Here is a 15,155-nt window from a genome sequence, read left to right on the forward strand (position 1 = left end):
GAGGCTTGGGATCCCAGTGAGACAGGAAGACTGGGGTGTCCCCGTGAGACAGGAAGGCTGGAAGCGTTCCCACTGAGGGACTCCTGCTGACAGTGCTCCTGGGCTCAATTCCCGCCGGCCCTACCGGTCAAGCACCTTTTCCAGCCTTTTCATTTTGACAACAGGAGCCGAAGTCAGGCGAGCTGCTTGTTTGGGCCACACCCCGCCATGCTCAGTGACCAGGTGTGGTGCTGGGGATCAGGGCAGGACTGATGCGCATAAGGCAAACTCCCGCCCAGCTGGACGTCCACCCCAGCCCCACCTAACGTCTCTTTAAAGGTGTTGGCAGGGCTGCAGTGGTGGGACAGCGGGTAAAGCGCCTGCCTTGCCCGAAGCTGATCCGCATCTGCCCCTGGCCCACACTGCCAGGTGCACCCCCCCTCCCAGCCCCCACAAGGCAATTGCACATGACAAAGGGGGAGAGACCCCAAGAGGTGAAGAGGGAAAGCACCCCAGGCAAGGACAGCGCTGGTCTTAGGGACCCTCACAGGGGGATCCACCAGCCCCTCTCCCTACCCCTCCAGGCTTCCAGCTTCGCACCTCTGGGCGCAGCGCCCCTTCAGGCGGGACAGGGAACTGCACCACACGGAGGCCGGGGCTTGCAGAGCAGCTCAGCGCCGCCCTCTTCAGTGAAGAGAAATGCCCAAACTCACCAGCTGGCCCACCTCCCTTCAGAAAAAGAATCACTCAGTAACCCCCCACCCCGGAAATCTACCTTCCCTGATTAGACAAAATGCCCCCCAATTGCTTCTGAATCCACACACTCCCCCACATCATTTCAGCCCCCATCCCTGCTGGGGCGGAAACTGCCCGTGGGGGGGGGGGGGTGCTCTATTCTTCCTCATCAGCCTGGGATGGGTCCCTGGCCACTGCCCTGGGTAGCAGACACCCTCCCCCTGCACTTCAGCTCAGTCCTCCGAACCTTTGGCTGCTCTGGCACTTGCAGGCAGGCGGGCATGCATCCCTCTACCCACCCACAGCCGCTCCAGAGCGCCATCCCACAGGCTGGCATGCATGCATGCAACCCTCTACCCACCCACAGCTGCCCCAGAGTGCCATCCTGTGGGCTGCAGAGGCCGCCAGGAAAGCTCCCCCCCCCCACCCCGGGAAGGAAGAGTGTGAGGGACTCCTGAGACTTGACACTGTCCCACCCAAGCAAGGACAGTCGGGGGTCAGGCAGAGGACTTCAGGTCGACAGGGTGTCCCAGGAAGCCAGGCAGACCGACCAGGAACTGCTTTAGAGCAAATCCGAACTTTAAAAATGTACATCTGGGTGCTATGAAGATGACTTGAGCGAACGAACAGACCAGTCACGGGTTTCACCAGCATGTGACTGTGACCAACCAGGACTTTAGAAATGCAAGTTCTTATAAACTGAAATGCGTGCCTCCTCTACAAGTAGCAGAACTGTCTTTAAAATCCATCCTAGGTACCTTCCCTTGATCATCAATCTCAATGATTTTTTTTTTTTTTGCTTTTTTGGCAACTCCTGTGCATTGGCGGGTGTGACCCAAAAAAAGCACAAGCACAAGCACAAGCATCCTGTTGTTCGTCGATTCTCTCGAGCAGGCACCAGTAACGTCTCCTTCATCCTAGCCCTGAGATTTTAAAAGAGCAATTTCAATGCTCTTTCAGGATTAGAAGAATAAGACCCATCATTGTTACTGGTATTTGGCATACTGAATACGACACGGAAGTTTGCCAGACTCTACCGTGTGGGCAGGATGTTTTTAGTAGCCTGCCAGGTTCTCCAAAGGAAAAAAAAAAAGATAATAAGATGTCGCGCGGCTGCGGATGCGGCCACGCACTTCCGGAAGCTGGATTTTATAGTCTCTGCATCTTGGCCGTTGATGGGATCAACCTGGCGCTGGCAGCAGCTGGTGGGTATGACGCCTACCTACTGGAAGATGTGGGTCTGGTTGGAGAAGGCCCAGTCCCGATCCGAGTAGGCTTGGAGACCTCAGCCCTGGGACCCGCATGCCTGGGTTCCTCTGCCAGTTCTTTCATGCATGAGGCCCATCCGGCTGTGTGGAGAGTGGTTCCAGCATGGTCGTGGCTGGCTCCGGAGGTCCTCAGCTGCTGGGGCTCTGCTCGGGGCGGGGAGGGGGGAGAGAAACTCAACCCTCCCCCCTCCAAGGGGCCCCAGTGAGAACAGCCAGGCGCGGGGGCAGGAGATCCTGCACTGTTTTCCTTCGGGAGCTGGATTTTATAGTCTCTGCGTCTTGGCCGTTGATGGGATCAACCTGGTGCTGGCAGCAGCTGGTGGGTATGACGCCTACCTACTGGAAGATGGGGGTCTGATGATTTTTTTCAATAAAGTATAATCGTGCTACAGTTTTTTCACCATTAGGTCAAAGCAAAGCAGCAGCACACGGTGCTATTCTTAGTGCCGACCACCAGGGGACAGCAAACCTGAGGCTCTCATGGCTGCTGCCACTGAAACAGGTTCCTCCTGGAGGAGAGAAGTGTGTATAAGGGTGTGTGGGGGGGGAGGGGAGGGTTATGCATGCAGACAGGTGTGCAGACGCGTGCACCCCTGCTGCAGGTGCTGTGGAGGCTCCCGGGGTCGGCTGACTTTCTCTGTAATGTGAGTGCTGGACTCAAACTTGCTGCAAAGCACCACCACTTCCAAGGGGGGCTAGCCCAGACCCCCCACTCCTCGGCCCGCTCAGACCCCTGCTCTCCAGACCGCAGAGAAGCTGGGTAACTGGCCCCACAGGGCTGTCGAGTGTCATCTCCCTGGCTTTTCTCCATGCTTTAAAATTCCTGCTCTTAAGATCTGAAGTCACTGACAAAGGATGAGCACAGAAGATCACAAAAAACCCGCCTCTGTCCCCTAAAAGCAAGACCCAGGCCCAAGCTCTCCCGGACACTCACTGCCTCGTGTACGGGGTCATTTCAGGTCCTCGAAGCAGTGTACCGCTGCCTTTTGCTGCTCAAAATTTCTTGGTTTTTTGTTTTTTTTAAAGGCTCCTAACAGATTTAAGGACTATAAAGCCAGTTTTAGGGGGCTGGAGCCATAACACAGCGTGTGGGGTGTTTGCCTTGCACACGGCAGACCGGAGTTCAATCCTCAGTGTCCCATATGGTTCCCCAACCACCGCCAGGAGTAACTCCTGAGTGCAGAGCCAGGAGTGACCGCTGAGCATCACTGGGTGTGACCCAGGAAGCAAAATAAATAAATAAAAATAAAGCCAGCCTTAGTACACCTGACTGAGCTGCATGGGGCAGTGCACAGGACCCCCTTCCGTGCCACCCCAGCCCGCCAGCCCCTCGGCCAGCTCTGTCTGTCCCCGTTAAACCGAGGACCACGGCTGATGTGTTCTCTCCCTGTCTCAAGGCAGGACACCTGACCCGGGCAGAGGCTGCCCCACAGCGTCGTCCCCCATCTATGTGAAGAACATTCGGGGGACACAGTGCAGAAGTTTCTCTGGGCCCGACCCCAGCTTGCCCCCACACCCCGTGGTCCCTCCAGCACTGCGGACAGATCTCGGCTGCCACCACGTGCAAGCTCATGACCTCACGAGGGGCCTGCATAGCTCTGCCAGCAGAGCACAGCTGGGGACAGTAGCTGCCCAGGAGTCAGTCCCACTGAGTCCCCAGCCCCGTCCTGGCCAGCTGGGCTCCGAGGACAAAGCTTTAGAGAGAGCGCAGGACCCCAGATCCGCGGGGGAGGGGGGGGCGCCTCGCCAGCCCCGCCCCACGCAGCCCCGCCCACCAGTACGTCCCGCCCACAAGCACGCCCCGCCCACAGGAAGCCACGCCCATAAAACACCGCGCCTACAGCACGCCCCACCCACCAGCACGCCCCGCCCACAGGAAGCCACGCCCACAACGCACCGCGCCTACAGCACGCCCCGCCCACCAATCTTGCCCCGCCCACCCCGGGACACGCCCCAGCCCCGCTCCCCACGCGGTCTCCAGGCAACCGTGGAACGCGGACCGCGGGCGGCCGCTGCAGTGGGCAGTGGCCGGGCTGGGCAGGCTGGAGGCCGCGCGGAGCGCACAAGCCATGGAGGACTCGGACGACGAGGAGGAGGTGACGGCGGCCACGCTGCGGGGCAGGACGCGCCCGCCGCCCCTCGCCGCGCTCTCGGCCTTCAGCTACATCCCGCCGCGGCGCCAGGACCCCAAGGAGCACAGTTACTACTCCCGCCAGGGCCAGGTGCCCGGCAGGGGCGGGCAGGAGCGGGGCGTGGCGGGGCGGGCAGGGGAGGGGCGGGAGGGAGCAGGGCGGGGTGGGGCGTGGCGGGGCGGGGCGGGATGGGACGGGATGGAACGGGGTGGGGCGGGGCGGGACGAGGGATGGGACGGCGGGGAGGACCGGCTGGGACGGGAGAAAGTGGGCGACAGGGGATGAGGAGAGGAGGGCTGGGGTCAGGAGGGGTAGGGACAGGGAGGGGGAGGAATAGGAAAGGGCAGGGAGAGGAGGGGAGGGCAGGAAGGGGTCGTGGAGGGACTGGAGGGTGGAAGGAAGCAGGGGTGGGAGGGGCGGGGTTGGGCAGGGAGAGGGGAGGAGAGGGGCTGGGGAGGTAAGACGGGGAGCTGGGAGGAGAGAACCGTGAGGGGCGGAGTGAGTAAGCTGAGGGGCCGGGTGGGGGGCTCTGGGCTCAGGTGTTGGGGGCGCAGGGTGGGAGAGCCCTGGCGATGTGAGGGGCTGAGGCCTGGAACTTGGGGCCTGGAGCCGGGAATCTACATGCAGGGACCTGCCGCAGGGGTTGGGGGATCTTGCGTGGGGACCCAGGGGCATTCGTCCGTCGGGGTTCAGCTTGGCCAGGAGGAGGGCTGGGGGTTAGTGTGGAGGGGCTGGGAGGTCAGCAGAGGGTGATGTCTGTCGGAGGGGACAAAGGGAAAGTGCAGAGGTAGGCACTGCCCCTCCCCAGGCCAGCCTCTGGGTGACCCTTGGGGAGCGCTTGGGAGGGCCTGGGAAGCAGCCCAGGAGCTGCCCGCAGGCCTGGGGGCTAAACAGAGATGGGAAGGCACAAACAGTCCCTGTGCCAGCTGGCAGTGCCAGGGACACGGACAAGAGTGACGGCCCCTAACGGGGACGCACTAGGTCTCCGTCACTCAGGGTGAGCTCAGTCCCAGCACCGCAGAAAGCCACATTGGTTTCTGTTGGGCTTGGGTTGTGGGTGTTGGGTTCACACTTGCGGTGCTCAGGGCTTCTCCTGGCTCAGGGGATGCTTTGGGGCTCGGGGACCGAACCCGCTGTGGCCTGGGCTGGAGCAGCTCCTCACACACACCAGGCACATGCTCTACCCAGTGAGCCGTGTCCCACCCCAACCGCGAAGGCTCGGGAGCTTCAGGCCAGGAGTAGCGGTGCTGCCACATATGAGTCCAGGATGATGCAGTTTCCCCTCTGCACACTCACCCTGGGCCTCCTGAGGCCAAGGGACAAGCACAGATTGGCCAGCCAGGATGAGGCTTCTCTGAAGACAGGGGCGACTCTGCATCCAGGAGTTTGGTGTGAAAGTGGGTCTCACGGCGCGGGAAAGGTGGGCATGGTGTCGGCTGGGCACCGATGTGAGGGCACTGCCCTCTTGGTCAAGGTGGGCTCTGGAGACCATGCCCAAGTGTCTGGACCAGGGGCGTGTGGGGGGCCTCTGCATTGGGCTCGTATCCAGGGGTAGCCCCAGACTATGACAGGAGGTAGCGGGGGGTGGGGGGTGGCAGGCAGCCCTGTCCGCCAGGAGCTCGCAGTCTACACCTCTTTTCAGTTGCCCAGGGGTCACTGCCAGCCTCAGGGGACTCAGGCATCTCTCTGGCTGCAGGCGCCAGGATATGGGCGCGGTGGACCTTACCTTGTTGTGAAACCCGGTCCTCTGGCGCTGGAAGTCAGTGAGGGCACGGAGGCCTCAGAGGGACACCCCTGGGCCGTTGAAAGGGCTGTTGGTCCCTGCTCTCCCCACCTCACTGACCAAGAGACTGTGGCCTAGCCAAAACCATTCCATCTTGGGGGTCCAGGGTGCGGGGAGAGGCGGGGGCCTTCAGAAAAAGAAACAAATGAACACAGTCATTCTAAATCAGTCATTTGTGGGATATGAAAATATAAGGTAGAAGACTAATGACCATGGCCAGGGAAAACAGAGGCCAGGAGGGTTGGTCAGTGGTTGGAATCTACCACAGTGTGTGTGGGGGATGTAGGGCAGGTAAGATAGAGAAGGGACAAGTATGACAACCATAGCCGGAAATGATCACACTGGACAAGAACTGAGTGTTAAAAGTAGGTGAAGGGATATTCCTGATAGGCGCTCTGTGTCTATATTGCAAACCACAATGCCCAAAAGGAGGGGGGGGGAGAGAGAGAGAGAGAGAGAGAGAGAGAGAGAGAAGAGAGACAGAGACAGAGAGAAAGAGAGGGGGGAGGGGCTAGAGCAATAGCACAGCGGGTAGGGTGTTTGCCTTGCACGCGGCAGACCCAGGTTCGATTCCCAGCATCCCATATGGTCGCCCGAGCACTGCCAGGAGAGATTTCTGAGTGCATGAACCAGGAGTAACTCCTGTGCATCTCTGGGTGTGACCCCAAAACGCAAAAAAAAGGGGGGGGAGAGGGAGAGAGGTGACTGCCTTAGAGGCAGGTTGGGGGGGTGGTGATGGGAGGGAACCTGGGGACACTGGTGCTGGGAAATGCACACGGGTGGAGGGACGGGTGTTGGAACACTGTGATGGAAACCCGGTCATGAACAGTTGCAGCTGAGGGGACCTTTGGAGCATGACAGTGCACAGAAAACAGTAATGGAGGCAGACACGGGCTAGAGGAGTGACAGATCTCGCCTGCTCAGAGCCAGCAAGCAGCAGTACCAGGCCTCTCCCCCATGGGCAGGACCTGGGGTGAGCAGCTCAAGGGACTGGAGCACATGCTCTGTGCAGGACCTAGGACTGGCCCCTGTTCCGGCTCATTGTCCCCAGCAGCCCGGGAGCCATCCCCAAGCACAGCCTGGGAGCAGTCCCAGAGCAGTGCTGCGTGCCTGTGGCCCCAGTTCCAAAGATTCAGAGGGGAAAGCGGCTGGGATGAAAACCGGCGATGGCCCTAGGGCGGGTCACTGTCTGGCGGATGGCCGGTCGCCTTTGATCTGGGTAGAGATCAGGGCACACGGTGGAGGTCAGTGGTGGTGACCACTGGAGGCCTGCAGAGGGCGCTGCGTGCACAGTCAGGCTGGGAGCAGCCGCTCAGAGGCAAGTTGGCTAGCGGCATTGTCCTGACATTGAAGTATCTGTTATCTTTCAATGCTGGCCGCTTCTTCGACAGACTGGAGAATAAGGAGAGTCGGAAGGAAGGGAAGCACACACATGCACGCAGAGTCACGCACGCGGCCATACACAACCGTGCGTACACAAATGAACGTTACAAACACACATGCACACACAGACGTGCACACATTCACGCACATGCGCGCGCGCACACACACACGCAGGCTCTGTAGTCGGGTACCTGGTGGATGAGTGCTCCCTGCAGGTTTACATTCTGCTGGCGGGTGAGGGTGTAAGGGGGTGCTATGGAGAAAGAGAAGGTGCCAGGCCGGACCCCACCCACCCTCTGAGCACTACTGTTGCCTGAGGCCCGCTCCCTGCTCCCTGCTCCCAGGTGGTCTGGCGTGGCACTCCCTCGGGAAAGGACCCCTGCTGGCCTGCTGTCCCGGGGAGGGCTCCCAGCGCCCTGGGTCAATGCTCGCCTTCCTGCTCTCTCCACCAGCCAGGGGTTGTCTCCCTCTATGACAGTCTGTTCAAGATAGAGCTGGGCTACAACCAGCGCCTGCACCGGGATGACAGGGCGCACGCCAAGAGCCTGGGGCTGCACGTGAATGACGAGGTGAGGGGGGTGAGTTAGGGAGACGGAGGGGCACCCCAGGGCTGTGCCAGGCTCCTCTCCCCTCTCTCCCTCTGTCTCCCCCTATCTCCCTCCTCTCTTCCCCTCTTTCTTTCTCTCTCCCCCTCCCCCTTCCTCTCTCTCCGTCCTCTCTCCCTCTCCCTCTCTCTTCTCTCCCTCTCCTCTCCCTCTCTCTTTTCCTCTCTCTTTTCCTTTCTCTCTCCTTCCTCTCTCCTTTCTCTCTCTCCCTCTCTCTCCCCTCCCCCTCTCTCTCTTCTTCCTCTCTCTCCTCTCTCTCCCTCCCTCCCTCTCGCTCTCTGTTCTCCCGTGGGTTTCCAGGATGCTGCTTCATTCTAAGACAGGCTCTTGTCCAGACAGCATGTCTTGGCTTAACCCCCGAGTCCTGGCCCCAGAGCTCTGGGAGGGCCACAGGCTACCCGCCCCCAGACCCCCGGCCACCTCCCCCCACATCTCCAGGAGAAGGGCACGCAGTGGGTGGACGCTGAGGGCAGGACCCAGGTGAGGGGGGCTCGCCCTCCTGATGCCTTCCCTCCCAGACGCCAAAGCCCATGCGGTACCGGGTGTAGGGCTGATGAATCCATGCACAGGAGTCCGGAGGCAGCATTCTCGGGGGCGCACGGGGGCTGTGTCTGCCCTGACCGGGGGCACCACGTACTGAAGCCCCCCTCTGGTGTGAGGCGAGGAGGGTGCAGAAGCTCCCGCTATTTGAGCACCACTTTTCCTCCAGCACTTCTGGGTCGATCACGTGGGTAGTGCCGCTGCTGCATCTCGGCGCTAGAAAAGTTCCCGAGGTCACTGACCTCCAGAGTCCTGGGATGCCCCACACCCGGGCTAGAAGCATGGAGGGACACGGGGTGGGGTGTGGCGGGGAGGGAAGCATCCCGGAGAGAGGAAAGCTGCAGTGAGCCCAGCGCTGGAAGGGCCAAGTGCTCGGGTCTGAGCAAGAGAGGGGAGGGGGGGAGGGAGAAGGCCCAGTGTTGGTGGCCCAGGGCGGAAGCCCGGGAGGTCGGGGAGGGGCGGAGGCCCCAGGGGCCGGGGCCGGGAGGGTGCTGGGCGTGGCTGACCGCGCCCCGCCGTCCCGGGCGCAGGAGAAGGAGCGCACGGTGGGGGTGCTGTCCTCGACCGTCTATGGGCAGCGCATCAACCAGCTCCTGGAGCCGCCGAACCGCGACTACCGGCGCATCAAGCACACCAAGGCCGACTTCCACCGCAAAAACGAGATCCCGGGCCTGCGGGAACCGGGCTTCGGCCACGTGTCCCCGGCCTGAGCGCCTGCCGGACCAGGGACCTTGCGAGCCCGGCCCCGACCACGCCCCGGCCACGCCCCTCAGCGAAGACCACGCCCCTTACCAGCCTGGTGCCCAGCCCTGACCACGCCCTGCCCGGAAAGGCCACGCCCCTCACCCAGCTCCGGGACTGGCCAGGCCCCTGCCCCGCCCCTTCATGGAAGCCCCGCCCCGCCCCAGACTTTCAGCCTTGCTCCCTGCAGGCCCCGCCCCTTGAGGGGTTCCAGGTAGGCCACGCCCAGTCCCTGTTTCCCCCCCACTCATCCGGACCCGGACCCCGGAGTGCTCAGGGCCGAAGTGGTTTCACCACCACGCCCCCCTTTGCAGAGAGGTCCTCCTGGTATCCTCTGGAAACTCTTCCTTGGCGACAAATAAAGGGCACTCTGTTTCCACGTGGGGCCCTGGGCACATCTCAGTCCTTGGCTCTCTGCCTAGGCCGGGCTTCCTGCGGGAGGCGCAGAGCTGGGGAAAGGGGGACGTGTCGGGGGTGGGGGACTGTAGCTGCTTTCCCCAGCTTGCAAGTTGCTACCTGTGGGGCCTCCCAAACAGTCCTGAGTTGCCCCTGTTTGGGGTTGGGAGGGTGGGGAGCCAGGATGGAAAGAGTGTCTGGCTCAGTCCTCATCTCCGGAGGAGCAGAGAGGATGGGGTGTCACTCCTCAGGGGCCTCTAGCCAGGGGGCAGGGGAGAGACCAGATTTCAGGGGCCACTTCCACATGCTTTACCTGCGCGATTGGGTAGGTGGTCCTGGAAAGTTTCCAGCGTGGGGAGGATGCTTGGACGGCAGCTGGGTGTCCACGAATTCCACCCAATCCTCACACCCCCTGGAGACCACATCAGAGTCCTCAGAAGGTGGGTCACCCCCGCCTGGCCACCCGGAATCCACTTTAGTTAACTGACTTTAGTTTACCAGAATGCTCATAAACCGGAGGCTCCCAAGACCCCTCTTGGGGCTGGAGTGTTCAGTAGAGCTGCCCACGGAACTCAGCAACCGTCTCCGGCTCTTTTCCCGATTGTCACAGAAAGGCCTTGGTCAGGAAGAGCAGCAGCTGGCACCCGCTGGCCTTGCTTAAAAGTGAGGTCCCCAGGGCGGGGGTGTGAGCCAGCAGCAGAGCAGCAGCCTGGCCTGTGAGGTTCAGGGTGCAGCCCCAAAAACGAAATAAAGAAGGGGAAGCTCTGGCGGTGGTGCCTGGGATTTCAGCAGTGTCCACAGGTGGGGGCGTCTGTGGGAACCAGCAGGGTCCACGGGCCGGGGGGGCGGTGTCTGTGGAATATTCATGGGGGCTGGCAGCCACCACTTCCCACCTAAATGTGGAAGTGTTGACTTTGGAGACAATCGGGGCCTTATTCATGTGTTACAATGTCATAGCGGGGCTAGATTTTGACTGAGTGGGTCCACTGGGGGAAAAGTGTTCCTCATCTACTGTGATTCAATTTCCCTCTGCTGAGTATTGAATGGGCAGGTGATTTAATTAATTTCAATGCTGATGTCTCTTGGCTGGTTTTATTGTTTGGATTCTCTCTAGACATTTGACACAGAATTGCTGGCAATTTCAAGGGTGGGTGACTTCTAAATACTTCTTTACGCTTCTGAAAATGTTCCTTTCACTGCAGGTGTCTTTCATTTTATTTTCTAATAAAAGCTTTACATTATATTTATAGCAACATGATGGAAAATACATTTAGGGGACCCGAAAGAGTACATTGGGTAAGGTACTGGCCTTGCACACAGCTGACCCTGGTTGGATCCCTGGCACCAATTATGGTTCCCTGAACATTGCCAGAAGAGATCCCTGAGTACAGAACCATGACTAAATTCTGAGCACTGCTGGGTGTGGCCCCAGAACAAATAAATAGAAAATAAAATAAAGTTTGGGTTATTGAAAGTTTTTAAGTTGCTTTATGATTATTAAGAAAGATGACTAGCACTGTAGCACTGTCCTCCCATTGTTCATTGATTTGCTTGAGCGGGCACCAGTAACGTCTCCATTGTGAGACTTGTTGTTACTGTTTTTGGCATATCAAATATGCCACGGGGAGCTTGCCAGGCTCTGCCATGCGGGTGGGATACTCTCGGTAGCTTGCTGTGCTCTCCGAGAGGGACGGAGGAATTGAACCCGGGTTGGCTGCATGCAACGCAAATGCCCTACCTGCTGTGCTATCACTCCAGCCCAGAAAGATGAATATAAGTGATAAATTAGTGTCAAGCTAAATAAATGGCTGTTTAATCAGATCCTCCTCCTTTAACGTATTCTTTTTTTTTATTGAATCACCATGAGATAGTTACAAAACTTTCATGTTTGAGTTTCATTCATACAATGATCGAACACCCATCCCTCCCTCCAATAGTGTACATTTTCCACCAGCTATGTCCCTAGAATCCACCCCCACCATCCCCCCCCCCCCAGCCTCTATTGCAGACAATTTTCCCCATACTCTCTCTCTACTTTTGGGCATTATGGTTTGCAGTACAGATACTGAGAGGCCATCACGTTTGTTCCTGTGTCTACTTTCAGCACACATCTCCCATCCCGAGTGATCCCTCCAACCATCATTGTCTTAGTGATCCCTTCCCTATTCCAGCTGCTTCTCCCCCAGCTCATGAAACAGGCTTTCAACCGTGGAGCAACATTCCTGGCCCTTGTGTCTACAGTCCTTGGCTTTAATCTAGTCTTAAGAAATTAAAATAAAACAGGGCTTCCTTTGACAAAAAGAGCTCATGGCAATGTGAGGCAAATGAAATGTGTTTCCCTCGGCATCTTGATGTTCTACTCTTGGAAGCGAATCCCCTAAACCCCCTTGAAGGCATGGAGGAGAAGCACTGCGGCAGTTTGTTCAGAGTTTATGGGCGCCACCCTGGGCTGGGGTCTTCAAGAGCTGGTGGCTGTGCTCGGCAGGGAACGAGGGTCCTGAGATACCCAGGCAGAAGCCAGGTGTTTCAAAGGACAGCTGGGATGTGAATGTCTTCAGGAGACTGGATGGGCCAGAAGGTGCCTGTGGGCTCCGAGGTGATGGCGTGTTGCGTCAAGCCCCCTGGCCCTGTGGGAGCTGGGCGCGGGGGTAGCACTGCCTGACTTCCGGGGCAGGGGTTTCCCCCTTCCAGTGTCCTCATGGATCATCTGCGTCCTGGGTTCCGGTTCCCTCCTTTGTGAAGGACTGAGCTGGAGGGGGGGGGGGGGCTGCTCTGGCTTCATCAGGTCCCTCTCAGCCGCAGAAATTGTTTTTCCAGCACCCAAGCGTGTGGGAGCCTCCAGCTGCTCCGGCTATGACTGGGCCTGAGAATTGGCGTGTCTGGGAAGCTCCCAAGGGGTGGCTGATGCTGCCAGTCAGAAGACAGCCTTTGAGAATCCTGGACACACAGACCCGAGGATGGCAGCCCCTGCTGTGATGCCACCCCCTTTCGAAGGTGGGTCTGCTCTTTGCAGCGGTGCTGGGAGATGAGTTGTGATCTGTGTACTCAGGACCTGGTGCTGCCGCTACCGAAAAGGACAAGCCTGGTGTCCTTTGGGAGAGACCCGAAGTGATGGTGCTCTGTGGCCGGAGTCAGGGAGTGAAAGCAGGGGCCAGAGGACCTCAGTCCTGTATGCAGTGTGGTCAGTGCTGAGTGAACTGGCAGGAAGCAACAGACTTGGCTCCTGGGCTCGCTGGGAACCAATGGGGCTGCCGGCAGGGGTGGGGAGAAGGACAGAGGGCCTCTGGGGTGGGCCCAGGATACACCTGGCAGTGCTCAGGGCTGACTCCTGGCTCTGCATTCAGGAATCACTCCTCACGGGGCTCAGGGGACCATATGGGGTGTTGGGGATCAAACCTGGGTCAACTGCATGCAAGGCAAGGACCCTACCTGCTGTACTATCTCTCTGGCCCCATAGGACGCACACACACACACACACACACACACACACACACACAAACACAGCTAACCTCCTGAATATCTATAGTATTATCAACCAAACATTCACTTAATCACTTAATCACTTAATCCCCGTTATTCATCGATTTACTCGAGCGGGTGCCAGTAACGTCTCCATTCATCCCGGTTGCGTGCTAGCGTAGCCCAGTGGTATCTGTTCATTCTAGGAACATGCAGAGCCTCAAACTGATCATTCAGGGTCTTGACGAAGAAGTCTGACCATCTTGTAGGTGGGCGTCCACGTGATCTTTTGATGTCCCGTGGAATCCAATCAGTAATGGCTCTAGTCCAGCGGTTGTCTGTAAACCTCATTACGTGTCCAGCCCATCTGATTTTTGATGCCTTGGCAAATGAGACAGCGTCCCTGATTCTTGAGCGTTGACGAAGATCAGAACTCCGGATTCTAGCTCTCATTTGAGTGAATCGTGATATTCCAAGCATAGTTCTTTCAATTCCTCTTTGAGAGACCCGAATAGCGTTCTCATCCTGTTTTCGTAGGGTCCAGGTCTCTGAGGCATATGTTAATGCAGGAAGAACAGTGGAATCGAAGAGATGTGCTCGTAGCTGGAGGTTCTTTGTCCTTTTAGTTATTTCTTCAACGTTCTTGAAGGCATTCCAAGCCGCTCTCTTCCTCCTGCGCAACTCAGGTGCCAGGTCATTCATCATGTTGATTTCTCGACCTAGGGATATATAACTGTTGCATTTGGAGATGGTGGTTCCGTTGAGAGCGAATGGAGCATCAGGAACAAGGCTGTTTCTCATAAACATTGTCTTCGTAAGATTCAGCTGTAGTCCGACCTTTCCACATTCACGGTCAAAGTCGTTCAGCATTTGTGTCGCTTGGTTGATGTTTGGTGTTATTAGAACGATGTCATCAGCAAAGCAGAGGTGGTGTAGTTGCCAACCATCTATCTTCACTCCCATGCTTTCCCATCCCAGTTGTCGCATGATGTTCTCGAGGGTGGCACTGAAGAGTTTTGGTGAAATGGTATCACCCTGCTGAACCCCTCTCTTGATATGGATGATTACTTCTTTGTAGAATGGTGAGATCTTGGTAGTGAATCCGCAATAGAGCTCACGAAGGATCCTGATGTATTGAGTTTGTACGCCCTGATTGGCTAGGGCTTCCATGACCGCTTCCGTCTCAACAGAATCAAAGGCCTTCTTTAAATCAATGAACGTTAGACAGAGCGGCATCTTGAACTCCCGAGAAACCTCAATGAGCTTGGTTACCGTGTGGATATGGTCGATGGTGCTGAATCCTTTGCGGAATCCGGCTTGTTCACATGGTTGTCCTTCATCTAGTGTTCTGCTAATCCTATTCAGGATGATTCAAGTGAACAGTTTGTAGACGACAGACAATAGGCAAATTGGGCGATAGTTGCCAATGTCGTGGATGTCTCCCTTCTTGTATAGTAGTACAGTCCTGCTGGTTTTCCATTGGGATGGAACCTTGCATTCAGACAGGTAGCGTGTGAAGAGCCGAGCCAATGTATTGATGAGTACTGATGGTAAGTTCTTCAGGTGTTCAGGTCTGATCTTGTCTGGGCCAGGTGCTCTTTGTTTCTTTACTGACGAGATGGCATGTTGGATTTCGGAAGGGAGAACATTGGGAACGACATATCCATCATGTGGTATGTGGTATGTGGGCAAGTGGATGTGACTATTAAAGAGATCTGAGTAGAAGTCATGAATAATCTTCTCCATTGCCCTTCTGGAAGATGTGATAGATCCATCATGATGTCGGAGGGCAGTCATCTTGGTTTTGTAGTTGGTGAAGGACAGGCGGGCATTACGAATGCTTTTCCCAGCTTCTGCCGCATCTACCAGTACTGCTGCTCTCCTGTTTTTGAGGTCATCCTTGATGACTTCTCTGCACTGTTTTGCCAGTTCGGATGTTCGCTTGTGGTTGCCTGAGGCATGTGCCAAGCCACGTTAGCGAATAAGTTCAAGAGTGTTCGAAGAAAGGCAGTTTTTTGTGGTTATCTCTCTCTTGGCATTCCTCGCACAATCATGGAGGTGCTGAATCATTCGATCATATTCCTCATCAATGTTGTCAATGACGGCATCTTCCCATGTTGCCGCAGCAGAGCCA

The 15,155-nt window shown here is 57.5% G+C and overlaps 1 protein-coding gene across 2 annotated transcripts; it reads left to right on the forward strand.

The window, feature by feature from the left end:
- Nucleotides 1-4,015: 4,015 nt before the first annotated feature.
- Nucleotides 4,016-9,143, forward strand: CFAP90 (cilia and flagella associated protein 90). Of its 2 annotated transcripts, none has more exons than XM_056109081.1 (3): nucleotides 4,016-4,204; nucleotides 7,733-7,849; nucleotides 8,956-9,143. In XM_056109081.1, exons 1-3 carry the CDS (start codon nucleotides 4,052-4,054, stop codon nucleotides 9,133-9,135), a joined length of 450 nt encoding a protein of 149 aa, XP_055965056.1. In that variant the 5' UTR covers nucleotides 4,016-4,051; the 3' UTR covers nucleotides 9,136-9,143. The 2 variants fall into 2 exon arrangements, with proteins under 2 accessions (XP_055965056.1, XP_055965057.1); XM_056109082.1 differs by having other exon boundaries at nucleotides 8,962-9,143.
- The last annotated feature ends 6,012 nt before the right edge of the window (nucleotides 9,144-15,155 follow it).

The sequence above is a fragment of the Sorex fumeus genome, unplaced genomic scaffold, assembly GCF_029834395.1.
Source record: "Sorex fumeus unplaced genomic scaffold, SorFum_2.1 ptg000264l, whole genome shotgun sequence".
Taxonomy (NCBI): Eukaryota; Metazoa; Chordata; class Mammalia; order Eulipotyphla; family Soricidae; genus Sorex; species Sorex fumeus.